The 27,758-nt window shown below is 26.9% G+C and overlaps 1 protein-coding gene across 4 annotated transcripts in view; it reads right to left on the bottom strand.

Moving 5' to 3' along the window:
- Positions 1 to 1,265: 1,265 nt before the first annotated feature.
- Positions 1,266 to 27,758, bottom strand: part of LOC127287896 (rho guanine nucleotide exchange factor 17) — a 32,943-nt gene continuing 6,450 nt past the window's right edge. The window contains exons 3-26 of one of the 4 annotated variants that reach the window (XM_051315058.1): positions 27,406 to 27,592; positions 26,414 to 26,989; positions 26,078 to 26,317; positions 24,447 to 24,960; positions 20,587 to 21,006; positions 19,764 to 20,067; positions 19,376 to 19,673; positions 19,280 to 19,303; positions 12,869 to 12,946; positions 10,238 to 10,315; positions 9,931 to 10,035; positions 9,747 to 9,863; positions 9,003 to 9,289; positions 8,749 to 8,886; positions 8,580 to 8,674; positions 8,232 to 8,454; positions 7,691 to 7,782; positions 7,226 to 7,493; positions 7,031 to 7,135; positions 6,505 to 6,744; positions 5,751 to 5,818; positions 5,346 to 5,672; positions 5,067 to 5,237; positions 1,266 to 3,537 (exon numbers count right to left, since the gene is read on the bottom strand). In XM_051315058.1, the coding sequence (XP_051171015.1) occupies positions 3,275 to 3,537; positions 5,067 to 5,237; positions 5,346 to 5,672; positions 5,751 to 5,818; positions 6,505 to 6,744; positions 7,031 to 7,135; positions 7,226 to 7,493; positions 7,691 to 7,782; positions 8,232 to 8,454; positions 8,580 to 8,674; positions 8,749 to 8,886; positions 9,003 to 9,289; positions 9,747 to 9,863; positions 9,931 to 10,035; positions 10,238 to 10,315; positions 12,869 to 12,946; positions 19,280 to 19,303; positions 19,376 to 19,673; positions 19,764 to 20,067; positions 20,587 to 21,006; positions 24,447 to 24,960; positions 26,078 to 26,317; positions 26,414 to 26,989; positions 27,406 to 27,573 (5,199 nt within the window). In that variant the 5' untranslated portion in view covers positions 27,574 to 27,592 and the 3' untranslated portion in view covers positions 1,266 to 3,274. Of the gene's footprint in view, positions 3,538 to 5,066; positions 5,241 to 5,345; positions 5,673 to 5,750; positions 5,819 to 6,504; positions 6,745 to 7,030; positions 7,136 to 7,225; positions 7,494 to 7,690; positions 7,783 to 8,231; positions 8,455 to 8,579; positions 8,675 to 8,748; positions 8,887 to 9,002; positions 9,290 to 9,746; positions 9,864 to 9,930; positions 10,036 to 10,237; positions 10,316 to 12,868; positions 12,947 to 19,279; positions 19,304 to 19,375; positions 19,674 to 19,763; positions 20,068 to 20,586; positions 21,007 to 24,446; positions 24,961 to 26,077; positions 26,318 to 26,413; positions 26,990 to 27,405; positions 27,593 to 27,758 lie in introns of all 4 variants that reach the window. The other 3 variants (XM_051315056.1, XM_051315068.1, XM_051315063.1) reach the window with 3 other exon arrangements.

Raw genomic sequence — 27,758 nt, forward strand, 5'->3', positions numbered from 1 at the left:
ATTTGTAGTGTATATAATTAAGTATAATTAAGTTACTTATATAAAATAACTAAAATATCTTTAAAGATTTTCTTTTCATCGACTAATTTATTTGATAAATTATACGATATTTTCTCTTGATATTAAAGTGTATTATTATTGAATATCAAGAGAAAAATTAAATTTTACAATTTAGAATAACGCAAATGTGATCTAAAAATTGAGATTGTAAAGTGTAAAGACTTTTAATACATTCCATTAAATAGTTTATTATTTACAGTCTATGTAAAATAAACAAAAAAAAATTATTCTATTTAAAATAGAACCAAAAGCTCCGATCATTTGTTTTTGCAAATGAAAGTGACGTTCTAATTTTGAAAAAAGTCATTATCAAATTTAAAATTAAATTTTCAGAAAAATTAAAAAACTCTCCAATAAATTTTTGAAAAGTTTTTTTTAATTTTTAGTCTGAAATTTATATTTTTCTTACAAAATTTTTTTTTAAATTTTAAACCCTTTACAGTCAACAATTTAATTATAATTAAATTATTATTATTTTCTCAAGTATTGAGAAAATGTAATTTTTTTTCTATTATTTCATGACAAAATTTATACAAATCATTGTAAGTGATAATGATCTTTGTGATTAAATGTCCATTTATCTAGTCAGTAAATGTATCAATTTATTAAATAAGGTAAAAATATAAAATCAAAGACTACAATGTATATGTATTTTAATAATAATTAAAATATTATTTAAGCTTTTGCTTTTGTACTTTAGAATAACTTTTGTTAGACAATTAATAAAAGAAAGATGTTTTAAATAGATAAATTTTTTTAATTTAAAAAATATTGGAAAATTTATTTTAATAAAATTAATATCAAATAAATATTTAAAAAAAAATGTAAATTCTGTTTTGTAAATATTATGTGAATATATATTTTTTATTAACTATTTGTCATTACTATAAGAAAATTAAAAATTAATGTATATTTCATATTAATTCAAAAATGTCTGACGAGCATAAATTTGTCGTGAATAAATGTAAAAAAAAGGCATAAAAGTGTCATTTTCTCTACATCGTCATCTTAAATTTGTTTACATAATTACCATTAATCATTATAAATTATAAATGTTAAATATTATTTTACATTTCTATTTATAATTAATTTCATAAATTATTTTAAACTTTGAAAATATAGGACAAAAATGTCGATTTATTTCCTTAGGATGCAAAAATAACTGAGGAATAGTTGATAAAATAAAATTCAATAATAAATATACATATATAGTACAAATATATTTAGCAGATATGCACTTCGTTCATAGACACAAACGGAAATATAATTTATCGTCATTTTACTTTACACAGATTGAATAAAAATGTATATACGTTTATTTATAATTTTCTCTTGTTGAAATTTTATATACTTTTATTATCATTAAATTAAAAAGATTTAATTTTAATATTTCACTATTTTTGTTTCTTGTATAGATTAAAAAATTTCTACTGCACGAAGAATAAAATTTTTGTATTTTATTTTTGAATTTTTGGAAAAATGTGAAATTTCACGAAAAAAGCTCTACTTAGGCAATTTTTTCTACCTGTTATATTTTTTTTCTTTCTTTTGGCACATATTTTTTATTAGAATTTTAGGCGCGCGTTTTTTTTCAGGTACTGCATTTTAAATTTAAATTAATAATCACTACAATTTTTTTTTAGTCTTGAAATGATAATATTTTTAAAATTTAGATCAATATACAAATTTAGAATTAGATTTAAATACAAAGAATGAAATAATAATAATGATAAATTTTTTAAAATGATTTATACATATATATATATTGTCTGATTTAAAGGCAGTAATTTTTCTAATTTATCCACAATTGAAAATTTTATTGAAAAGATGATTCTAGAAATTTTTTTGAAATATTTATATAATAAGAAATTTTTAATCGTCTTGATTACAATAAAGTTGAGACATTGATTGTTATGCATTTAATATATACACAATAGACAATGATTTACTATTTAGAGCTTTTGAAGCTTTCTTGCGCTTCATTTTTTTTTTTTTTTTTAGAAAACTTTGTTTTTCATTTTTTTTTAAATTACAAAAGATCTTTTTGAAAAATGATCTCTTTTTTTTGTACAAAAATTTATGGCAAAATAATTGCAGGACAAAAACAATTTTGTTCGCACATTATTTATGGAAACAAAGTTTCCTTTGACAAACATGTACATATTTGATATATATCTATTTAGAAAAAATTAGTTTTTGAAGAACAAATAGATTTTAATCATAATTAAGGAACAATTGTGTAAAACGATATAAGTATCGAGAAATTCTTTCATTATAACTTTCAGGCAGTGCGATAAAATTTTCTTTTCAGAAAAAAAAATAACTGATCCCTAGGACATTCTTGGTATATAGAAAAGTTAGGAGGCTGAAAGTTAATTTTCCAAATCGTAATTAATAAAATTCAATTTAATTAAAAAAATTAATTACAATATTGAATTAAAGTTAAAAACAAAGAGATAAAATCACTTTAAATTACATATCAAAACAATCTTATTAAATTTAAAAGAATTTTATCTACAATATTAAAATAAATTCAAGATATAAATGAAAATAAATAAATTAACAAGAGAAATAAATAAATTTCTCATATATCACAAAAAATGATAAAAAAAAAAAAATTGTCATATTTTTCAAAACTAAAAATATATTTCGATACTTGAAATACTGATAAGTATATTTATAGATAAAGTGAACTTATTAGAAAGTTGTTCATTATGAGTTTATCGAACTTTTAGGGATATAATTTCACTTCAAGATCGTATAAACTTTTTTTTTTTCGGAAACACGTCTTTGGAAAATTAGCTTCGGATGTTAGGATAAATTTACAAGCCTCTCTCCCTCTTTTTCTCTCTCTCTTTTTTTTTCTCCATCCCTCTTATTATTTGCTTTCTTTTTCGCCGATAAAGAAATTCGCTAGGGATTTAACTTCCATCGAGGACCCCAAACCATTAACCAAACTTTTTTTCCTCTCTTTTTTCTTTTCCTTGCCCAACCAACCGGCCGTCCATTTTAACTTTGTCGAAAGCAAATCGCTTCCTCCAAATGGCAAACTAGTTTCCATTGGTTCAAGAAGCAAATTTAATAATCCCAAGGATTTATCAAGAATCACTGGGACATCTTCCTTTTGTCAAACGACGTGACTCGATTCACATGGCGTGTCATGACGAAATTCATCAGAAATTATTTTCCGGACATGAAGCCGGTTTTTGTTATATCAAACTTTCCATAATAAAAGATGATTTGTCGAATCCTCACGACCAGCTTGAAGTTCAGCTGATGCTTGTGGTCCACGAAAATCCTCATATCCATCACCACCCGATATCACAAGAATTTTTCCATGATTTATATTATTTTGTGGAACATTGCCCGTATCATATGTGTAACGATTCATTTTTGGACGTGCATCATTTTTCGATTGTGTTGACATTTCAACACATGTTAAAAATCTTACGTGACCTGTGTGTCCATGTGGAACACCTAAAACGATATAAATTATTTATATTATTTTTTTTTAATAACATTTTACCAAAACACAATTTTTTTAATTTTAATAAAAAAATTACAAAACAATTTTTAAATTACTCCAAATAATTAAAAAATTTATCAAATGAATAATAATTTAATTTAATTTTCTCATTCATATTTAATAATAATTTAAATAATAAATTTATTATTATTTGAAAAATTAATTTTGATACAAAATATTGTCAATTTATTAAATTTTAATTTAATATTTTATTAATTAATTTATATTAATACATTAATACATATAAAATGTATGTAAAATTATATATTATATTTTTATATAATATATCATTTTTCATCAATATTATTTTATTTATTAATAATAATTTATTTTTTGTCCTTTGCTCTAGATAGTTATTATTAATTTATATTATTTATTGATATAATGAAAATATTATATATTTAATTTTATTTATTTCAATAATTAATAAAATATTAAAACAAATTTAAAAATTGATAAAACCAGGAATAAAATATTTGAATATTTGAATTCAGCTATTTCTAACTAGTCCGCATGCGCAGATCAGTCACATGATCTTTTGAATTTCAACTCCGATAGAAAACATGAATTTACTGAATATTTATTAATTTAAAAATTATAAAAATTGTAAAATTCTAATAATTAAACATCAAAATTAATTAGTTTCACCCTATTTTGTCGAAAAAGTTTATTAAATTGCAATAATGAATCATTTAAAAAGTGACGCTATGCTCATTTGCATTTTTGAAACATTGGCAACACTGTCTCACAAAAAAGCTCATTGTGCGCGTACAGTTGCAACCGTTTCTTGTGCTCCGCTATTCTCATACTTTTTACATCCAAAAATGTATATTTATCGTAATGTTTTATTAAATTTTAAACCGAAATCTTGAAAATTAAATAAAATATAGTGTTTTTGTGTAGATATGATTGTGGATCATCAAGAATTCTGGATTCTCTTCCCTTTTTCGTCAAGTGGCCATCACGCGTTTTCATCTACCACGATGCCGGTAAGTTACTTATATTAATCTAATATATTGTTCGATTTATTCTTTAATTTGATTTCATGATATTTTCGAAATATTATTTCTGATTTTATGAATTTTATTTCCGGTCAAGATATATTTTATTTCAACATAACCTATCATTTATTGTCGTTTTCGTTCACCTCAAATCGTGAAATTTGTCAGTTTCTTTTTGGTATTTAATTGATTAAAAATTTATTGATTTACAATTGATTTATTATCAAAACTTATTCTAGATTGTGAATTTATTGAAAATATTAACAAAACAGTTATAGTTTCCAATTAAAAGTAGTGAAATGTTAATTGAATTCGGAAGTGTGACAAATAAAAGTTAGGTTATATGTACATTGTTGAAATTCGTTTCTGTATTTATTGATTTAATGAAAGTGTTTAAAATATCAATTATAAGGTAAAAAATTATTACTAATTGAAAATTAGTCGAAATTATTGACCTAGGGAATATTAGAATAATTTACCTGTTACAATTGGAAGTTGTGTCATTCTTTGTGTGGATGGTTTAATATGAGGAATAGGCATTGTTAAAAGGACTCCTGCACTTGTTCCAATCCATAATAATTCGTTGCAAGCTAATAGAGCTGTGACCCTTAGACAAGCAGCTTTATGTTGTCTAATTATGTCATCGCAACCTGCAACAAGATTAATATTTTCGTTAAAATAAATTTCATAGAATTTTAATTTTTTTTTTTTGCTATTTTAATTAATTTCCTTTATATTGTGTTAGATTTAACACTTACTAGCAAGCATTTTTGTTACCGCCGGAGCAATATTGATATCCGATAAACATTCATAGCTGGTTGCATGAAAAAGTTTAAGTACTGCACTATTGTGTAGAGAAATCCAAACTCCCAAACCACCGGAACTTGCCATACAGGATACCGTTCGACTAGCATCGTTATTAACTGTAAAAGTATGTTCGATATCCAAAGAATAGGTGTTTAAGATTTTAATTGTATTGTGACAACCACACCACAATTTTCCCGAAACTGGTAGCATTTTGGTAACAGGTGAAGCGTCTGTACTGACTGAAACAGTCATTGGATCTGTCGTATTCCAAATTCCCACTGAAAAATAATTTTTTTTTTTTAGTATTATTCGAGGACAATTGTTTTTTTTTGGAAAGTTTAATTCTATTATCTCACATTGATCTCGCGAATACACCGTGACATCACCATTTGCCAGGGAAACAAAGACTTTGTTGTCCAGATAACTAAAAAAAATTACATTGAAATAAATTAATTTAATTTTTCTCATTATGGATAATTTAATTAGAAATCAAAAAAATATTTCAATTTATGAATTTTTTAATAAAAATATTCAAATGAATTTAATTTGATTAATTAATCTCTGATGATTTAATAAATATTCCTTTGAAGTTAGTTTAGAATTTCAATCGACTTTTATTTTAAGTTAATTATCAGGTTTTTTTGTCGTGGAAAAATTAATTATATAAAAAGAAGCGAAATAAAAAAAAAACCCCACGTGTATATGCAGCGTTGGCTGTAAAAGGGTTTAATTTTACACCGCTTTATAAAGAGGTCGTTGATTAAAATAGAATACCTGTAACATCAATAAATTATCTCAAGCCCTCGAAAATGTGTAATTTAAAATTTTTCAAAAATTAGCATTTTTTTTTTTAATTTAAGAAATTGGGCCTTAAATTATTAAATAATTATTATAAATATGACTTTGGAATTTTTTTTTACAATTTCTTAATTTAAATATCGTTAATCAATAATCCTCCCTGTTTCCTTCATCTTCTTTTTTATATGGAAATTTAATTTTTCTTCATCATGTAAATATTTTTTTGTTTTTCCCGTATATTTATTTTATATAAAAAAAAAATTATTTTAATAAACAATTTTCTTAAAATAAATTTTTTTGAGAAAATCTTACATAATGCAATTAACATTACTGCCGTGTTGAATTTTGACTTTATTTTTCTTGATTCTTATATTGTCGCTACAATTGTAGACGTGAATGCAACCATCCTCAGTTCCTAGCCACATTGTCGGTTGATTAAAGTCTTCTTCGATGGTTACTCCATCGATACTTGATACGTCACCACCTAAAGAGGTACTCGCTGCGTCCGCGCATGGAATGTCGTCAGAATCCGAATCTTCAGAGCTCGAACTACTGAAAATGGATTAATACACATTGTCAGTAGCTCCTCTTTAAGAAATCGTTCATTCACCTCTTTTCCCGCAGCATCCCTCTCTTATAATCTCTCTTGGGTAAAGAAAAGAGAAGACAAGTTGCGAGGAAACAACTTTTTCTCACTTCCTTTATATATAATTCTATTTTATATATCTTACATAAAAATAAAAAAAAAAACCAATTTTTCAAAAATGGAGAAAAAAATTTATTAAATCAGAAAATTTTCCAAACAATAAGATTGAAAAAAAGAATGCAATTAACAAACCTGTCGAGTTGAATGTTTCCACTGCTTGTTTCCGTATCCTGAATTGAGATACTAATTCCACTTTTATTATTGACAAAGGTATTGTTGTTGGGTAGGGAACTCGTTCTAACGAGGATAAAAAGTAAAAAATCAAAATTTTGTACAAAAAAAAGAAAAAATAAAAAACGAGATAAAAAGTAGGGAAAAAAAGATTACCCAGTAGTTGCGGCAGGAATGCCGGCAACGCAAAGAATTCTAGCGTTGCAAACCCCATTGCAAGATGTGACTTGTGGTGGTTCTGGACTGAGGCTCAAGACACAAACTTGACCTACGTAACCGTCACTATTGCAGACCCACACATCCCTTATTCCCTGCTCATTTGCCAATGTGGGTGCAGCACATGTAAATTGAAGGCCAGCTCGTGTCTTTCGAATTGGCAAAGGTCCTACGAATTCAGGACAAGGTCTCCTATCGGCTGACAATGCTGAAAAAAAAAATTAATTATTTCTTCCCCCTTAGATATGGAATTTTTTTTTATTTTAATCCGCCGAAAATTCACATTTTGATAAAGTATTAAATTTGAAAAATATTTGCAATTCAAACTTTTTGTTTGGTTTGACAAAAAGTATATATATATTTTTTTTTAAATTTTATATTGTTTCAATTATAAAAAAAAATCACCTAATTTTTGCTTGGCTTCATTGAAACTCTCTTCCCAACTTGCACGTTTGTCCGGCTTTGTAAACATAATCGAAATGTTCTCGACTCCTGCTCTGAAACAGAAAATTTTTTTATATATTAATTTTATTGATATTTATAATTTCAGGGTGTCTAACGGTCAGGGAAAGTCAGGGAAACGTTAGGGAATTTTGTTGGTCAGGGAATTTCAGAAAATTTCATTCAAAGTCAGGGAAATTTCTACAAAAATTAAAATTTTTTGTGAATTTAAAAATTTTTCAATCTAAAAAAATTTGAATGGTTTTTATTACCATTTGTTACTACCATTAGAAATTAATTTATTGTTTTAAATATGTCAGTAACCATATTTTTGTTCAAAGAAAGCAGAAATAAGGTTATTAAAAAGTCAGGGAAAAATAAAAAAATGTCAGGGAAAAGTCAAGGAATTTTTTTCCTTATTAGACACAATTTGAGAATGATTAATTAATTATATGTGAGAAAAAAATATTTTGTTTGATTAATAATTAATAGAAATTAATTTTACTGAGTATTGAGAGTAAGTTCCAGGCATGCTAATTGCGAATGTGCGGTATTCCTCTCTGCTAATTGCCTTTGTGAATGACTGAGTAATTCTTTTATCAAGTCCTCTAATTGTTGTTTTGATCCATGTAAAGACATTGATAGTTCTTGAAGATGACTTAACGTTGCACAATCCTCTCGCAAATGATCCACTTCTCGTGCCATTCTTCGTAAATTTTCATCCTTGGCTGTAAATAATATACATCTCTCTAAATCTTCTTTTTTTTAAATTTTAATTTCACTAATTCGGAAATATTTTTTCTCAACAGAAAAGGGAAAGTGTTTTTTTTCCCCTAAATATTCTCGTATTTACCTTTCATCACCTCGAGATCATCCAAAGAAATCCTCATTAGCATTTTGTATTTGTTTGCTTCCAAAAGACCAACCAGACTATTTGGACACGAACTTCTACTCAATTCAAAATAATATTATGAAATAATAAAAAAAAATTAATTAAATTTATATCAGAAATATCAACTCACGTTGATGGTTTTCTTATCGTTCCGCTTCTTCGTTTGATACTCGTTATAACCAATAGGTCGGAAAATAAAAATAGGGCTCGTTCTTTTCGAGTTCCTTGATTGGATGCTATTGTCACCAGATCGTGACGAATAAATGCCCTGAAAGTCAATATTTGAATTTTCATTAAAAATTAGTATTACTAAATTAGTATTACTAAATTAGTAATTAGTAAAATACAAAAATAAAAATAGTATCTTTGTCGAAAAATACAAACCTATCATTAGCAACTATTCCCGCGAGTCCTTCAACAAGTGATTGAACTTCTTTCAAAGTTGTTTGCTGTTGTTCCCATTCAAGACTCTCTCTTTCGGTACAATTAATTTTTACCACCAATTCATGAACTTCTTTTTGAGCAGCTGACAAAAGTTCATAATCAGGATGCGATGAATCAGTATGTTTCAATAGTCTTTGAATTAAAAGTTCATAACGTGGAATTTTTTGAACAGGTTTTATCAGCAATTGATCTAATCCAAGTTTACCTTTATGTTCCCTTTCCATTGTCTATTTTGAAAAAAAAAAGAAAAATAAGCATCAAATCATTGAATCATTCTGATTTATTTTCAATGAAATTTTATATATATTATAAATAAATAAATAAATAAATATATATAGTTAAAATAAACCAATTTTCACGGAAGTGAAAATAAGTTGAGGTCATCAGTTGCTAAATTTGGCATTTGTCAAATATGGCCTCGACAAAATAAAATGAGTTCCAACTTTCCACACTCTATACTGTGTTTATATGTAAAGCTAATTCTAGCAGCTCTTCGGGCATTTTGCGTGGTTATAATACGGGGCCGAAAAACTTGACATGCCAACTTTAGATAGGTGATAAATTATTCGAAATTTATTGAACACAATTGTTGACTTTTTCTTAAACCGCAGTTTTCAATTTTACAAACTTTGTAATAAATTTTAATACACTAAAACACATTTTTTTTTGTAAAGATGATATTACCTCTAAAAATCGTGCAAAAGCTGGTTTTGATTGACAGGTATTTTTAATTGCAGTCTTTGCCGATTTCCAATTATCGAGAAAAAGTGTATAGGTCTCCAGGACAACAGGTTTCATAAACTAGAAAAAAAAAATTTCATTGGATTTTTTTTTTTATTAATGTATAAAATTTTTTGATATACTTTACCACGTTAAGAAATACATCTCCTATTGTCTGTCCTGGTTCCCATATTTCTAATCGTTTTCTTAATTCTTCGAGAAATACTTCATGATGACTAAGTATTGCTGGAATCTATAATTAAATTTGATAATTTATTAATTTCCTTCTTTTTTCCAATTTAAGAAAAAAATATATTTAATATCTAATTTCACAAAATTTTTATATTTAATTCATAAATTATAAATTTTCATTTATAAATTATAATTATAAATTAAATTATCTAATATAAATATTATGCGAAAGAGCAAATATAAATTAGATAAAAAAAAAATACCTGATAAAATATTTCATCAACTGTCGCTGAATCAACAAGACCAGCATTTTCCGGACTCTTGAGTGGTTGCAAATATTTCTGCAATATAAAAAAAAAAACAAAAAAATTTCTAATAATCCCCATATAATTTAAATTAATATAGATTTCATTAGTAAGCAATATTGAAAACTCGGAATTTCTTTTCCCTTGTTTCCAATTAGAAACTAAAGATTTTCCAATGATCTCCAATTTCTTTTTCTCTTGTTACCAATTAAAAATATGTAGCATTTTTCTCTAGATATTCTCATCTCTTTTTTCTCAATCTTCCATTTAATTTAACATTTTGTCGAGAGTTTTATTTTAAATAGTTTTAAATCATTGCATTTGTGTTTTGCCCTCAATTGTGTATTATTTAATTTGTCTTTTCATTATTGATTGAAGAGGTTAAAGAATTATATAGAAATTGTTTTCTTTTGTAGTATTAAAAAAATAAAAAAAAAAAATGCAACAAGGACATGATGAAGACAATGATCCTGAATATAAAATGATCCTTTGTCCTCGCACTTATAAAGTCCATAAATGTTTGTGTGTCAGCTGCCCCTGAGATGTTACCCTTGAATGGAAATGCAAGGTTCGCATGGCCATTCCCTTGAGACAATAAAACGTCACATTATACCAGTTATTCATATGTTTATGTTTATATCTCCCTCGAATTTTCACACTATATATATATAATAACAGAATTTCATTCGCCCCGGCTTGGCGCCTTGTCCACTAACGTCACAGTTACATGGCGCCTATATTCCGGATTTATCATTCAGGTATTTCGATGGATTGATTTATCGACCCTCCTCCTATTTTTCTTTTTTTTTAATATATAAATCTCGCTCGAACTTTCTAAGTGAACATGTGTTTCTATTCTCGACAAATTAACACGATTACCTAATCGTCCACTCGAAATTTATTTTAAAAAACTATAAAAAAATTAAAACGATGTGAAAAAAATTCCCAAATTAGATTAGGAAATTATGGGTTTAATATTGTGTTTTGAAATTCAAAAAAAAAATATTTAGGTTTTCAAAAATTGGAAAATAGAAGTGAATATTAATTTGCAATTTATCGATTGGTTTATCGTATGTCCTGCACTTAACGTCCAGGGTTAATGAGAAACTTCAGGAAGTGAGTAGTTATGCGAGTGGATGGAATGAATCTATATGATCATAGTTACGACGATATACTCGTTCAACCGGAATAGAAAGTTTTGTTGTTGTAAATAAAGGGAGCTTGTTGACGAAAATCTCAGTTACGCGCAATAAATGAAGTACATTATTATGTCATAACAATTTTTTAAAAAAAAAAAAGAAACATTGGCAGCTTTCTTTCTATTTTGTGAATAGTCTGACGAAGCTGAAGTACGCAACGTTTATATAAATGATTTTTACAGAAATAATTTTTTAAAATTAAAATTTTTATAATTTTTTGCCTAAACAATATTTCTTGTAGTTTTCATTAATTAACAAATTATAAAAAAATATTTTTTAGGCAAAAAATTATAGAATTTTTCATTTTAAAAAATTATTTCTTTAAAAATCGTTTATATAAACGTTGCGTACTTCAGCTTCGTATAGTCTGAAAAATTAATTAATTGTGGACGAATGGATATTTCCTAATACAATCTTCAGTTCTTTCCAATGAATCGAATTTTATTAGGCCGAATTTTCGTTTAGCCAAATTTTATATAAGGTAGAATTAATATTAAATCGAATTTTTCACTATATTAAATTTCATTACAAAGAAATTAATTTACCGATCGATTAAAGATTTAACTACATGTACAGTACAGCGTTGACAATATTTTAATTTATTTTTTTTTTGCAGATTCTATCCTCGATGGCTTGTACACGTACTTCAAAGATAAGGGCAAAAGTAAAAAAAGGAAGGACACAGGATTCTCCATTTGCAGACTTTTTAGAACTCGGTCTATTTTTACGGTTATTTTTCACATTTTCCAAATGGAAATTTAACTTGAAAGTAGGGATCTCCGAGGGCTTTTTAGTTTGAAAGAATCTTCTTGAAGCTGAGAATTCGTTATTAAGGTAAATTTTTTAATTTAATGGAAAAATTTTATTACAAAAAAATTTATTTGTATTTTTTTTAACGTGACTTAATTATTTTTTTTTAAGTTTCTCCAATTTATTAAATTAGTATTTAACAGAAATAAAAATTAAATTATCAAATAAAGTCTATTTTAATTTGCCATGGATAAGCAAAGTAGAAAAGACGAATGAAGTGAGATTGATTTTGAGTTTAAAGACAAACAAGACTTTTGGAGTGATTTCTACTTAAAAGTTAGCTTGTAATTAAAACTTGAAATGCAACTTCAATATTGTGCAAACAAGATTAAAATTTTAGATAGAAATAAACTAGCTTCTTTGCTATTAGAATTAAACGTTATACAAATTCCTCTATAATTAACTTTTTTCTATTGGTGGCTTATTCAAATTTTTATTTTTATTAAAAGAAATTTTTTATTTTTTTTTTACTCTTTCAATAAAATTTTATTTTATCAAACAAATAAATTCAGTGACTTGATTTATTTGTTTTATAATTTTTCAACAATGAAAAAAAAATTATAATATGCAATAAACTTACATTGACTAGTATTTGTAGAGCCTCGACGTAAGATCGTTCTGTATCGTATAGTTCAACGACAACATGCGTTCGTGTATCCTGTAACAAAAAATAATTTATTTTTTACTATGACAATGTATTTTACAAAAGAACGATTTACATAGACTTTTTTTTTATGATAAAATTTATAAAATGATTTACGTTTAATTTATCGTTTTCAACATAAACGTTCTTAAATTATTTTTTAAATGCTTTTAATAATTATAATAAAATATAAAAATTATCGATGAGAATTTATAATGGCTAAATTACAAAATATCATATATATATATATAGATTTTAATAGTTGAAAGATAACAAAAGGTCTGTATCATTTGAAACTGACATCCTCTATAAGTTTAGAATATATAACTGATTTGTTATCGGATACAATTGTCTCAAGGACAATCCTATTGAGGAAAGCTGGTACTGGCTTTAACAACTTTGTTGCTTCATGGCCTCGATGCTTATAATGAACAATATTCTGCTGCTTCAGATTCACGTTGCAGGTCCCAAACAATAAATGTTTTACACGCGCAATGTAATTTTACATATATGCAATTCATGTATATTTAATAACGTAAAAGACCCCAAAGCACGTGTATATACAAAACAAAAGTTCATGGTTATTGAAAAGCTTGGCGAAAATAAAGACAAATCGATAAAACTGAATAATTTCAATTTATCTCTTCATTTTTATAGAAAATCGATTCTTTTTTTTCTAAGGGAATAAAAAACTTTATCTACTTAATTACGTTAAATAAATTAGTTAATTTTATTAACTAAAAATTCTATTTTGAATCATATTTTTTAGTTTATAAAATTTTTTAAACATTTATTATTAATAACGATCATTTTGATTATTTGAAAATTTTATTTTACATTTATAAGAATCGAATAATTTTTATGTGAAGGTAAATTTACCCACCACTAATTTCAGGAAACATTCACCATCATCACTTCCTTCTGAAGATTGACTGCAGAGTCTTTCTTCTACACTCATACTTAATTTTTATCACAAAAATTTTTAGAAAAAGTTTATTTTTTTAGTCTTTTTATATTGACGTTTATTATTATCTTTTTATACACAATTGAATATTAACATCTATTAATGATTTTCATTTTATATGTTATTTTATTTATTATTAGTACAACACACTCGTACATACATCATTGAGGTATTATTTTCTTTTTTTTTTACATTTAAAAAAATTTTACTTGAAACAACTAAAATATTCACTAGAATAGCTAAACCTTTAGTTACTTTTGATAAATGTTTAGTTAAGCTAGTAATTTTTTCATATTCTAAATTAATTTTTTTAAAAATTTTTATTGTTAAATACAAATTTTAGATTTAAATTCTAATAAATGTTTTTTAAAAACAATTTTTTTTTTAATTAAGAAAATAATTAATTTAAAAAGAATAAGAATATCAGTAACTAAAAAAATATCTTGACTGCTTCGTGGTATAATAATAATTTTTTAAAAAATAAAGGATTTTAAAGTGCACACAGACATGTTTACATTTGTCTACTTTAACCGTTACGCAAACGCAAATATTTGGAACGAGTAGTGCTTCAAAAATATTTAAAATTCATTTGCAAGTGATTAACATTATATTTACACTTTCTAAATTCATATATATATAGAGTTCAATGTTTTTAAAATCATACAATTTTTAGTGTGTCACTTTTTTAAAGCGAATAATTTTCTTCTATCTCTTATGATAATATTTGAATTATATAAAAAATAATGATAGTATTCTATTGTTATTTAAAATTATAAATAATTTGTCAGTTTAAAACAAACAAAATTTTTAAAACTATTTTTTTATCACTTTATTTATTTATAAAAAAATTAATTTTTATTCGTATATTAATTAATAAACGATGCAAAACGAATTATTAATTCGAGTAGCACTTTTTTTCACACCATCGCGTTCAACCACTAATCACGTGTTCCTCTCTCGTTATTCGCGCGGAAATAATTTTCGCACGTGCGTTAAATTTTCTATCAATTTTAATTTTCTTCTTCTTTTTTCTATAATAATTTTTTTCGAAAATTGCAAAATGAAACTAATTTTAATAGTTGTAGATTTAAATAAAAATAGTGAAAGAAAAAAAATGGGAAAATTTTGTTTTAATTGTAATGTGAATTTTTTAAAAAAAAATTTACTATTAAAAATTAGTTTTTATTAAATGGCTAAATGAAGTTTATATACCGTATAAGAAAGCACGATCGGGATAAAGCGTGCAGCAACAGGCATTACATCCCCGATACTATTCCTCCCAACGCAACGACTAGATACACAAGGGGTTGATCGATGCCTTTAAGTGGAAGAGAGAAGGAAAAGGCGCAGCGTCGGAACGCCGGCGCGTAATTTAACACTTTGTTGCTTTTAGCAGAAAAAAAAAAATGTATTACTATATAAGCTGTCACAAGCAAAAGTTAGCGCACTGTACACAAACAAAAAAGAGTATGATCGTATATTAATAATTAAAAAAGTGTTCAGTGTATAATGAAATTATCAAAGAGAACATCACAAGTTTTTAGATAAAAGTGATTATCAATATTTTTTTTCAATTTCATATTAAAAAGAAAAACAAATTTTTTTTATAGAGAATTAATTTCTAATATTGGAAAATATATTATAATATTTATACAATTAAGTAATTAATATAATTTTATATTTAATTATAATAATACTGATTACTAATTGTCAATTAAAAATTAACTTCGATTACTTGACTATTATGTTTACTTGAACCAAATAATTTTTATTTGTATTAAATAAATTATATTTAAATCAATAATTTCTGTATTTGAAACAAATATCTCAACTAATAATTGATATAAATAAATATTTATTTGTCAAGTAATCGAATATTTGAATCAAATAAATTAATGCAGTGATACTTTTAAATTCAAGAATCTATTTTAAAAATAATTTTAAGTGACATCTCCCAAAAAAGAGTTTTGTGAGAATAAATATAAAAAATGACGTCAATAAAAAGAAATGTTTTTTTTTCAATTCATTCTTTTGTACGACGAGACCAATATTCAGGAAACAAAAACGATTAAATAATTTTTGTCGTCATAAGAGGTAAAAATATAGTTGCGATGTCGCAGTCTATTTTTTGTGTATTATATAGAGTGATAGTAAAATGTGTTTGGGCATCACTTAATGATCATTCATTCATCCGGTGGATACTTATATATATATATATTCTAAATGTTTTCACACACTATTACTATCTCGCAAGAAATCCGGATCGAACTTTTGTCAGGTTGTTCTAATTTTGAAGGAATGAATATATAAATGTAGTAGTAGGAGTTTTTATGACGTTAGCCACCTGGTGGGCGATGCCGGAACTCTCTCACCTGCGTCAATGCGAATCACGCATGCTTTGTCTATTTCAGCACCGCGTGTGTATAACTGTCATTCAAAAAAGTCTTTATTCAACTTTTATACAATGATATTATTATACCTTTTCCATTATTAGAATCACATTATACATTCTGACAACCCTTTTCAATATATATTCATTAATGTATAACTTTTTATATATATATATATTATTGACAAGTTCGCGGAATTATATCGGTCTTCACGTGTATATGTTATTTACAAGATCAAATTTTTTTTTTTATTTATAAAAAGAATAATTTTTCTTTATTTTTATAGCAAAAAAATTTTTTTACTATTTGACGTTTTTTTCCATAATTTTTTTTTTAATGGTAAATAATTTTTATTTAAACTATTGTTCAGTATTTTTAATTTTCTCTATTCTATAAAAATGTTACTTGAATTTATATTAAAAAATCAAATTATATTAATTTTTTTTTTCATTGTAGTTTTTACAGAACCTTTGAAATTTTGAAAATAAAAGTGAATTGACAAACTTTTTTTTTTTGTATATGTTTTATTTCTCTTTATTGCTAAACACACAACTTGTCAAATATATATGTGCACGTGCACATTAGAGAGACACGTTTTTGCTTTATATATATATGTTTTAAATTACGCAAGTTGGCAACAATTTTCCGCAGGTGGAAAAACAGAAAATTCTTGTTCTTGTAAAAGATGTGTGAATAATAAAATAAATTCGGTGACTATACAGTACTTTAAAAATTTTAATTCGTAATTTTTAGTAGCAGGAAAAATTATTTCTACTTTGTTTGATTTTTTAAACAAAAATTAAAAAGGGCAATAATAATAATAATTATTATTATTATTATATTTTTGAGTAGGGCCATAATTTTCGCGATTTTTAAACTGATTTTAATTTTTATTATTTTTTAAAATTATTTTTTAATTCAATATGCAGTGATTTAATTTGATTTTTAATTTTCTGTTTTAGAAACAAATCCCTTGTGAGAAAACTGGTCATGAATTTGAAACTTCACGACGAACAGCGATAATAAAACAAGTGGAGAGTCAAGGTATGAGATTGGATTATTAATATTATATACATTAGTATTGTGACAAACGCATTATTTTTATTTATTTATTTTTTTTTTTAATTTAAATATTAAATTTAAATAAACACTGTGAGAAAATGATAACTAAAATTTATTGTATTTTACAATTTAGGAAAAAAGAGAAATGAAAAATTTATAATAAATTTTGAACTAGCGGTAAATATGATACAATTAAATTTAACCAAATTCAAGTTTGAAATTATTTTGAAAAACTTGAAAAATTTCATCTACTTTTTATTTTATTAAAAAAAAAATTTGACTTCTTTTAAAAATCGTAAAATGCATCAAAATTTTATACATCATTTCTTTCAGTTGAATTTCAATATTTGTTTTCAAACTATTGCTGTCACATAAAAAAATATATAATTTTACCGAGAATGAACGAGGAAATTTTAAAAATAGACATATCGAATTATAAAAAATTTCATTTATTGGAATTTGAATAATCAAAATGCGACTTGGTATTATCAGATCTGAAAAAAGTGGGATAAATTTTTCTATTAATAAAAAAGAAATTTTTTTTTTTAACCTCTAATTTAAAATAAATGCACCAATTTTTCAGTTTGGAAAATATGAAAAAATTGGGAAATAAAACCCTGTAGAATTTTTTTTTTTTTTTTTTTTCTATAAAAGATTTGAAAATTTGCCTACTATATTTCAAGCTTGCTTCCAAGTATTGCTGAAAGCTATTTTTAAGAAAGAGTTATCCGTCGATTTTATTTGGCTCGGGTCACAACAATTTTGTGCATTTTAATCCTCACGCGCGGCACATCTCCAGAAAAAAATGTCCTGTCTAAACATGTCAATGACAATTGATAATATTTACCGTCAAATATGCCGCGGAATCGGTTTTTCTATCGGTTCTAAAAATCATTAGTCAGAATTTACATTTTATCGAATTTTATTTGTCATAATTAGTTTTGAGCCGAATTTTTATTTGTTCTACTTAGTATTTTGCATAATTTTCATCAAACCGATTTTCTATATTAAATAATTTTTATATAACCGAAAATTTACTTCACAGAATTTTTATTTGTCAAAATTTTTATTTGCTCGAATTTTTATTTGTCAAAATTTTTATTTGCTCGAACTTTCATTTAACATAATAGGCATTTTAATGAATTTTTATTGGGTAGAATTTCATTGCATAGACTTTTCTTTGAGATGAATTTCCATTTGTTGAAATTATTATTTGATAGAATTTCCTTAGAACCGAATTTCATACTACAAAATTTTTACTTAACCTAAAAATCATTTAACAGAATTTCTAATTGATAGAATTTTTATTTGTCGAAAATTGCAAACATCTGAAAAAACAATCGACAGAAAGATTTCGGCGCGATTTTCAAAAATAAACCAATAAAAAATTATCCATAAAATTGTGATTGGTTGATTTTAAAAATCGCGCGAAAATCTTTCTGTCGATTGTTTTTTCGGCCATTTGCAAATTCGGACAAATGAAAATTCTATCAATTAGAAATTATTATGACAAATGAAATTCGATAAAATGTAGATTCTGACTAATGATTTTTAGAACATAATCATGCGCCCCATTTTTGATTTTGAAAAAAGGGTTCCCTTTTGTAAAATAATCATTTAAAAGCCAAATAGTGCTTTGTATTTCTCTAAAAATAGAAAATTCCTTGTGACTCATTTTCGCTCCAGTGATTTCACGATTCTCTCTTTCTCTAACGAAAGTTATAGTCTCGTGCAAACTATAATAAACTTTGCACTAGAAACAATAGGTTTTCGACCTACCAGGAGGTCTTTATATGTTGAACGATAACTCATCAGTGAAACATGTTCGCTTACACGGTTCATTTAAAACGTCGTAAACTTTTTATTATGCGAGTTAGAATTCATCACTTGTTTAACACGTCTCAATATACAAATAATTGTAGAGAAACTTACTTTTTTGTTTTGTATATATAATTTCTGAAAATTAGACGAATCATCAATTAATGAATTTTTTTTTTTTGTTGAAAAATTAGATAAAATTTAACTTACGTTCCGTTGAGCTGGAGCACGTGCAACTCTCTCTGAGGAACCTCGTAGAAGTTCGGCCAATAGTTCAGGACTTGGTCCAGGTAATCCTTCCAATTTACTAGGACTCGATGTTGTTCTATGATGACAAGGCGTTGGTGGTTCAGAATTGCTATTTGTACTTGAATTAAAAGAGAGATTAGCTGAAATTTTTCTTCTTTGATGTAGACCCTCATCAAGATTCATATCCGTTGTTCGTGGTTTAGCCATTTCTGCTTCCAGCATCTGACCGTATGGACCTCTCAATGGTCTCTTACTGTATCTGAATCAAAAGACAATTTTAGATTTGAAAATCAAAAAACTATTTTTCAAAATAAAATTTTTTGCGTTTTTTTTTTTTTTTTGTACTCACCTTCTCGGCACTTGTCCCTCACAATCGGAGAGATCACTAGGCGTTGCTGGTGGATCATCTTTTTCCTCGCTACTCTGAGCTACGAGTTTACTTCGATCAATGTCCGATGGTTCAGGCCATTGAGTTATGTAAACTCCTTTTCTTCTTTTACTCGTGTCTCCCCGATATCTTCTCACTTTGCCCGAAGGCGAAGAAGTCTCTGAAGTTGCTTCACTTGGAGCTTCACTTCCTTCACTTGCTTGACTTAACCTCGGCTCTTCAATAGGTGGTGTCACTATCACTTCATGTGGTTCCAGTCTCATTTCTGCGAAAAATAAAATTAAGAATCTAATTTTCTAAAAAAAAACAAAAAGTGAAATGAAAATTATCTTTACAATTAGTAAAACATTAAATTTGGAAATTTTATTTCCTTGGAATTTTTATTGATTTTATTTTTAAAAAATGATTTTTTTTTGTCCTTGAATTCTTCATAATCTATTCAGAGAAAATCATTAAAATATTTTTGGTATCAATAACGTGTCATCCGCAAGGAATATTATGAAATTCCACATCTCAGAATCGATTTATCTTTATGAGGGTGGAACTATTTTCGGTGCATCATTAGTACAAAGGTTCCAAGTTATTTTGTGTGAGAGAGACACTATATTTTGGCTAGGGGACACACAATGCTAGACAAACTTCCCCGATGGAAGTGAAAAACAATCAATCAATGATCAATTAAGTTCTCTCGCTATATAAAGTAGAAGAAAAAAAGTAGTTACAATTTATTTTTAAGTTAATTGAATTATCAATTTTGAAGGAAAAAAAAAAAAGAATTGTCAACCTCTTTGTCCAGAATCTGATATTCGATTTTCAAAATGTCGATCATTAGTTGATGTTGAATCGTTGATAATTTCAATGGATTGAACTAAATTGACGCGAGGTTCGGGAATTTCGTGAACTTGTGGTTCTGGACTCGTTAGGGCACTGGAAGTTGCAAGACTGTCAGATCCATCGCTTCTTGGTCGTAGTTCGTTGAGACCAATTTGTGGTACACCAAGACCTTCAGCTGATCCAACTGCACTATCAAGACTGGGTGTTGAAGCTCTTGGACTTTGGTGATTTGGACTGTTACTGTTTCTTGGTGTTGTAACATCTGGACTAACTTGTCCACGACGTCTTGGCAAAGTGCTTGCTTTAATTTCCTTCTCGTCTATTGGATTTGAATTATTGTTCGCTTGCAGCTTTTGTCGATTAGCTAAAACTGAAAATTATTTTTTATTTTTCACACATTAGAATTTATTCAAACTAAATTTTTCTAGCATAAGAATATTTAACCAAATTTTTTATGACTAATATTCTCTAGTTCAAAATATTTAGTTCATTAAATTTTCATTTAGTAGAATTTCTATTTAGCTGAATTTTTGATAAACGAATTGTCATTTAGCAAAATTTTTATTAAGACGAAATTTCATTTAGCAGAATTCTTATTTAGTTGAATTTCTATTCAGTTGAATTTTTGATAAACGAATTGTCATTTAGCCGAATTTTTATGGAACAAATATTCATTTAGCAGAATACAGCAGAATTCTTATTTAACCGATTTTTTGTTGAACGAATTTTTATTTAACAGAATTTTCGTATAGTAGAATTTTTATTTAACAAAATTCTCATACAGCCGAATTTTTATTTAGTTGAATTATTGTGGAACAAATTTTCATTTAGCAGAATATAGCAGAATTCTTATTTAACATATTTTTTGTTGAACGAATTTTTATTTAACAGAATTCTCAAAAAGTAGAATTTTTATTTAACAAAATTCCCATACATCAGAATTTATATTTAGCTGAATTATTGTGGAACAAATTTTCATTTAGCTGAATTTTTATTTATCAGATTTCTCATATAGTAGAATTTCTATTTAGCTGGATTTTTGTTGAACAAATTTTTATTTACCAGAATTCTCATATAGTAGAATTTTTATTTAACAAAATTCTTATACAGCAGAATTTTTATTTAGCTGAATTATTGTGAAACAAATTATCATTTAGCAGAATTGTTATTAAACCGATTGTCTGTTAAACGAATTTTTATTTATCAGAATTCTCATATAGTAGAATTTTTGTTTAGCTGGATTTTTGTTGAATGAATTTTCATTTAGCAGAATATAGCAGAATTCTTATTTAACCGAATTTTCATTAAATCGATTTTTTGTTGAACGAATTTTTATTTAACAGAATTTTCATATAGTAGAATTTTTATTTAACAAAATTCCCATACATCAGAATTTATATTTAGCTGAATTATTGTGGAACAAATTTTCATTTAGCTGAATTTTTATTTATCAGATTTCTCATATAGTAGAATTTCTATTTAGCTGGATTTTTGTTGAACAAATTTTTATTTACCAGAATTCTCATATAGTAGAATTTTTATTTAACAAAATTCTTATACAGCAGAATTTTTATTTAGCTGAATTATTGTGAAACAAATTATCATTTAGCAGAATTGTTATTAAACCGATTGTCTGTTAAACGAATTTTTATTTATCAGAATTCTCATATAGTAGAATTTTTGTTTAGCTGGATTTTTGTTGAATGAATTTTCATTTAGCAGAATATAGCAGAATTCTTATTTAACCGAATTTTCATTAAATCGATTTTTTGTTGAACGAATTTTTATTTAACAGAATTTTCATATAGTAGAATTTTTATTTACCAAAATTCTCATACAGCAGAATTTTTATTTAGCTGAATTATTGTGGAACAAATTTTCATTTAGCAGAATTTTTATTAAATCGATTGTTTGTTAAATGAATTTTTATTTATCTAAATTCCCATACAGCAGAATTTCTGTTTAGCTGGATTTTTGTTGAACGAATTTTCATTTAGCAGAATATATATAACAAAATTAGATTTGAAATAAAAATTCAATTAAATGAAATTTAATGAAAAATTCGGTTAAATATAAATTCTGTTAAATAAAAATAATTCTAGTTAATATAAATAAGACTGACGATAAATTGTGTTAAATAAAATTTTCAGGTAAATTAAGAAATTTGCAATAAATAAATCAAAAAAGGAAAAATGTTAAATAAAACATTAATGTAATTATTTTTTATTGTATTAATACTTTCTTTTTGCACAAATCTTTTTTGACTACATTTTCTCATGGGAATTTGTAATAAATAATATTTTTACACGATAAGTGCGCTTGGAAAATTGGATCTTCACTTTGAGAAACTTGAGATGTTATATTAGATTTCCGGTCGAAATTTTCATCAGAAACATAAACGCGTATGTGTGCTTTCTCTGTAAAAATAGACGGGGGGGAGGGGAGGGTTTCAATCAGTAAAATCCGCTCTCTGAATATAATTCTATTTTCGGAATATATAGCCACAAAAATTCATTTTAAAAAGTATATATATATATATATTTCAAATGAAGAATGTTTGCAAACTAGAGACAAAAATTATTATTTTTTTTTTCTTGAGACAAGAAAAAACAAAAATTATCCACATTCTTGCTAAATCTTTTTGACGACAAATTTAAAATAGTATATCCATAAAATATTTCCTAAGGTTCATCAATTTAAAATCTTGAATCCCAATTTTTTATTTTTAGATCTGTAAATTCTTTCCGATTCTGAAATATAAAATTCTTTTTTCACGTTTATTATATTGCTACGTGGCAATAGTATAATTCTCTATTAGATTATTTAGATAAAATGAGTTTAAAAAAAAGGGAACTAGCTAAAAGAATTGATTTTTTTTTTGCTTCAAAGAAGCATTTGAAAAAAGAAAGTTGTATTTTCAATTAGACGCATTGTTTTTACTCGAGTCAATGTCATAAGTTCAGATGCTTATCTTTGGTATCACACTAAAGTTGTTGATCTTATCTGGCGTCAAAAGCTTTTTATTATTTACAATCGTAGCATCTCATATCACGATATGTAGTTGATAACAGCAGCCACAAATTTGCTTCAAAAAAATTTTTTTTTTAAAGAACCTGTTTCAAAACAAATTAGAGCATTTGAAAATTTCGTCACACAAAAATACGATTTAAAATTAATTTCACAAAATTGAAATTACTAGATTAAAAATTGATGTTATAATTTTTTTACAAAATTGAAATTAAATTTCAACTATAAAATTGAGGTTAATAATTTTGATTATTGTGTGATAAATTTTGTATTTTATTATTAATCATTTGAACGTCAAGGCATAATTGGAGGAATTTTGTTTGTTAAATAATAGAATTTTACTAAATTTTCTAACATATATAGTATATAGAGAGAGAGTGATGTGTGTTTTGTAACTACAAACTCCATCTGGACTTAAAGCGTATTAAGGACGTCTAAAGTTGAGAGACGAGGCCGTTTGTAGAAAGACGAGGATGTCTTTTTGCTTCGCGCTGTCTGGGGCCAAACTATGTGTAGTGAATTTCGACCACGCTGTTGATATTCGCGTTCATAATGCTTTTACAGTGTAAGGAAAGAAAACAAACGTGGCTAACGATTGAAATGAACGCTTAATGCTTGTTACAAAACGGTATGGAACAAATCGAATAATTTTCTAAATTAAATCTCTTTCTACTTTTATAGGTAATAAAAATTGTAATTGTTAATTTAAAAAATAATTACGAATTTAAATATATTAGTGAATTTCAATATTTAAAATTTTTTAAATGAATTAAAAATTTGTACCCTGATTAAAATCCACTTGTCCAAATGATGCACTTCTATAAGGTGTATTGGTTCTGTGAAAGCAAAGAAATGGTCCACGTGGTTCTAATCTTGTTATTGCATCTCTTGCTTCGCTCTCATTACTAATAGGTTCGTGAAAATCGACTTTTACACCTTTTGCACTGTCCACCATTGAATCACTGTACTGCCTCAAATGCCTACCACCATTGTTTGATTCACTTAAAATACACTTATTATTATCATCAACAACAATATCACTGACATCGGCACTATTTCTTTGTTTTGTTTTATTTAAATTTGAACCATTTTTTGCCCACACCATTGAATCAACACTTGCTGATGATTTTCTATTTGATTCCAATGGAACATCACCATATAATTCTTCACTGACACTTTCACTTCGAACAAATGTTTTTGCATTATTCCCTGATGATCCATGGCTGCCTTCACTGTAGGTGTTACTTCGTCGTCCATCGTAACGATTACAATCATCAATTTCCACCGATTGTGGAGACTGAAAAAGAAATTTTTTTTTGAAAAATTATTGGATAGAAAAGTTTATTTTTTAAAATGAATTTCTTCCTGATGATAGTTGGCATGGGATGAGATTAAAATTGATTAGCGTCATTTTTGATTATATGGCATGAAATGAAGTTGATTAAATTAAGCGTTGGAATCACCTGTTGAACAAGTGGAATTATACAATTCATCTGTTGTGAGTATTAGTATTCAGATGTTAGCGATTAGGTTTTAGATAAAATAACAGTTGATTAGATACCTATAGATAATTTCAAAAAATGATCATCATAATTATTTTCCAATCAAGATGTTGAAGAAGACATTTCTTTTGATTTGAATTTTAAAGCGCAAAATATATTTTCACGGGAGATGCAAAACACATTCATTCAAAATGATCGTAAAAATTAGAACGAATCGATTTGAATAACCAAAATCAACTTTTTATAATAATAATCGTCAAAATTATTCTAGATTAAAATCATCGGGAAATGTATGATCGAAGTAAAAACAAAGCGTCTGATTAGAATCAACATGGAACGTTCATAAATTGATCAAAATCAATATTATTATAATAATAAATATTTAATATTTCTCGAGGATGATTATAATTTTATAAACTATTGAAGTTGATCAGAATGATCAAAATGATCAAAATAAACCGAAAGCGTCTCCAAAAAGGATTAGAATCAAAGGAACGTCTCTTCAGAATCATCAAATTAAAATTTCATTAATTAAGCTTTGATCAAAACCATCGTAATGATTTTAAGGATTAAATTTAACCTAATATAGCTCGATAATGATTATAATCATCTATATTAGAATCTGATTGAAAAGAAGAAAGTCAATCCTTTTTATCAAATTCGTCAAAATACCTTTACTCTGGAGCCTGGAGGATAATAAAAAATTATTGTCATTTCTCAATCAGGATCTTAATTTCGTATATGATTTTCAATAAGAGGAAATGATTTTGCAGGATCAGGAAAGTAATCAATCATTTTTTCAAATCGTATATAGATCTAAATAGAATCTTTTCAACTGAATTAAAAATCAATTTTTGATGATTATAAATGAAATTTTCGGAATAATTATTGTCTCAATTGAAAGTGACCAACCTGTGGATTGTTTGATGAGAGGTTTTGTTGGCATTCACTCGAAGGTGGTGGTGATGTTTGCACACGCGAAGGTCGTCGAGGCGGAGGGACGGGTGCTGGTCCTTTGAGCTTTTCCGTCAGTTCACGAAGGCGCTCGGCCTTGTCGCTGCGGGGGCCGGAAGAGGACTTTTTCCCACTTCCTCCTCCACCCCCGCTCCATCGAAATCTCTGAAGACGATCCACTGCTGTCACTGTTGGATCCTATAACAAGATATCCAAAATTTTCACAATCAAAATCGATTTTGATCATTAAGAATTCGATAAAAAAAAAATAAGAATTTTCTTCTTTTTTAATACCTGGAGTTTAAGAGTCTGATGTTTGGTCCATTGAGCGAGTTGTCGCGGCACAGAGATGGAGTGCGATACTGAAGTAGTGATCGTTGGCGACGTTGACGTTGCTGTCGTCGTTGATGACGAGACGATAGATGAAAAAGAAGAGGTGGAAGATGAAGATGAAGAAGAGGAAAATGATGTCGGACCGTGGCCGACGTTAAAGTTGGTACTGATGCCGCTACTACCCGTTTGCAGCCACCCGCAGTTATTATTAGAGTTTGAGTTTGGCGGCGGCAGTTGCGTCGCTGGATCCACAGTTGCCACCGCCACTCGAGTGGGAGATTGTTGAGATTGAGGTAAAGTAGGAGAGATTGGACCCACGTTTGACGGTGACGATAATGGAATTCGCGATAGAGGTAGTCGCGATCGTGGACCAATGCAACAGCAATCAGTCACACTGTTGACAAATTCAATTGATGATCCACTCTTTTCACCGGATGTTCTGTCCGTTAATTGTTCACGGGATTCGCTATCACGTGAATTTCTCTTTCTTCTTCGATCTTGACCCTCTTTTCGTGAGTTTGTCAATGTTAGACTGTCCTGCAATTATTAAGAATTAATTATTGCTTTTATTGTTCTTCAAAATGTGAATTTTGATAATTAAAAATTTTATTCAAATTTTTATTGAATTATTAAAGTGTAGCAGCACTGAACTCGAATAACTAAAATGTGTGTAGCATCAAGTCATATATGCTTGTTAGTTCACTAAGATGAGAAGGTAAGGTGACGCCGTCTCTTCTCGTGAACTCGTTTCAGATAAACTCTTCTGAAATGTATCTCCTGCACATAATGCACCATTCCTTTTGTACAGATTTTTTTTTCTTCAATAACGACTTTATTCGAAATTTCAAAATTTTTTTTCATTTTTAACTATTCAATAAGTTAATTTTTTAAATAATTTTTTTTAGTAAAAATATTTTTTAAATGTTTTGTATAATTGTAAGGGAATAATTTACCTGAGATAAATGTAAACCGTAACGAGGACCACCGAGAACAACGTAACCAGTCCCACCGCTGCCCCCTGTCATGGCCCTCGCAGCACCTCCGAACCATCCACCAAAACTGTTTCCCGTCTTCTCCGCATTGCTGCCGCCTCCGCCTTCGTCTTCGCCGACGCGGGACATTCTTCATCCTTCCTTCACACTGCAAACAAATGAATTCACATTTATATTTTTTTAATCGTTCAATCCTGTTTTCGAAGTGACGTCTTTTAAAAAAATATTAGACTTGTTATGCGTGTCCCCTCTCTCAAAAAATTTGAATAACCGATCTTTCCTGTATACGATAGCAAATTTATAAAGTGCATACA

This window comes from Leptopilina boulardi, unplaced genomic scaffold (genome assembly GCF_019393585.1).
Source record: "Leptopilina boulardi isolate dan_hultmark-lab unplaced genomic scaffold, ZJU_Lbou_2.1 LbouV2_123, whole genome shotgun sequence".
Lineage (NCBI taxonomy): Eukaryota > Metazoa > Arthropoda > Insecta > Hymenoptera > Figitidae > Leptopilina > Leptopilina boulardi.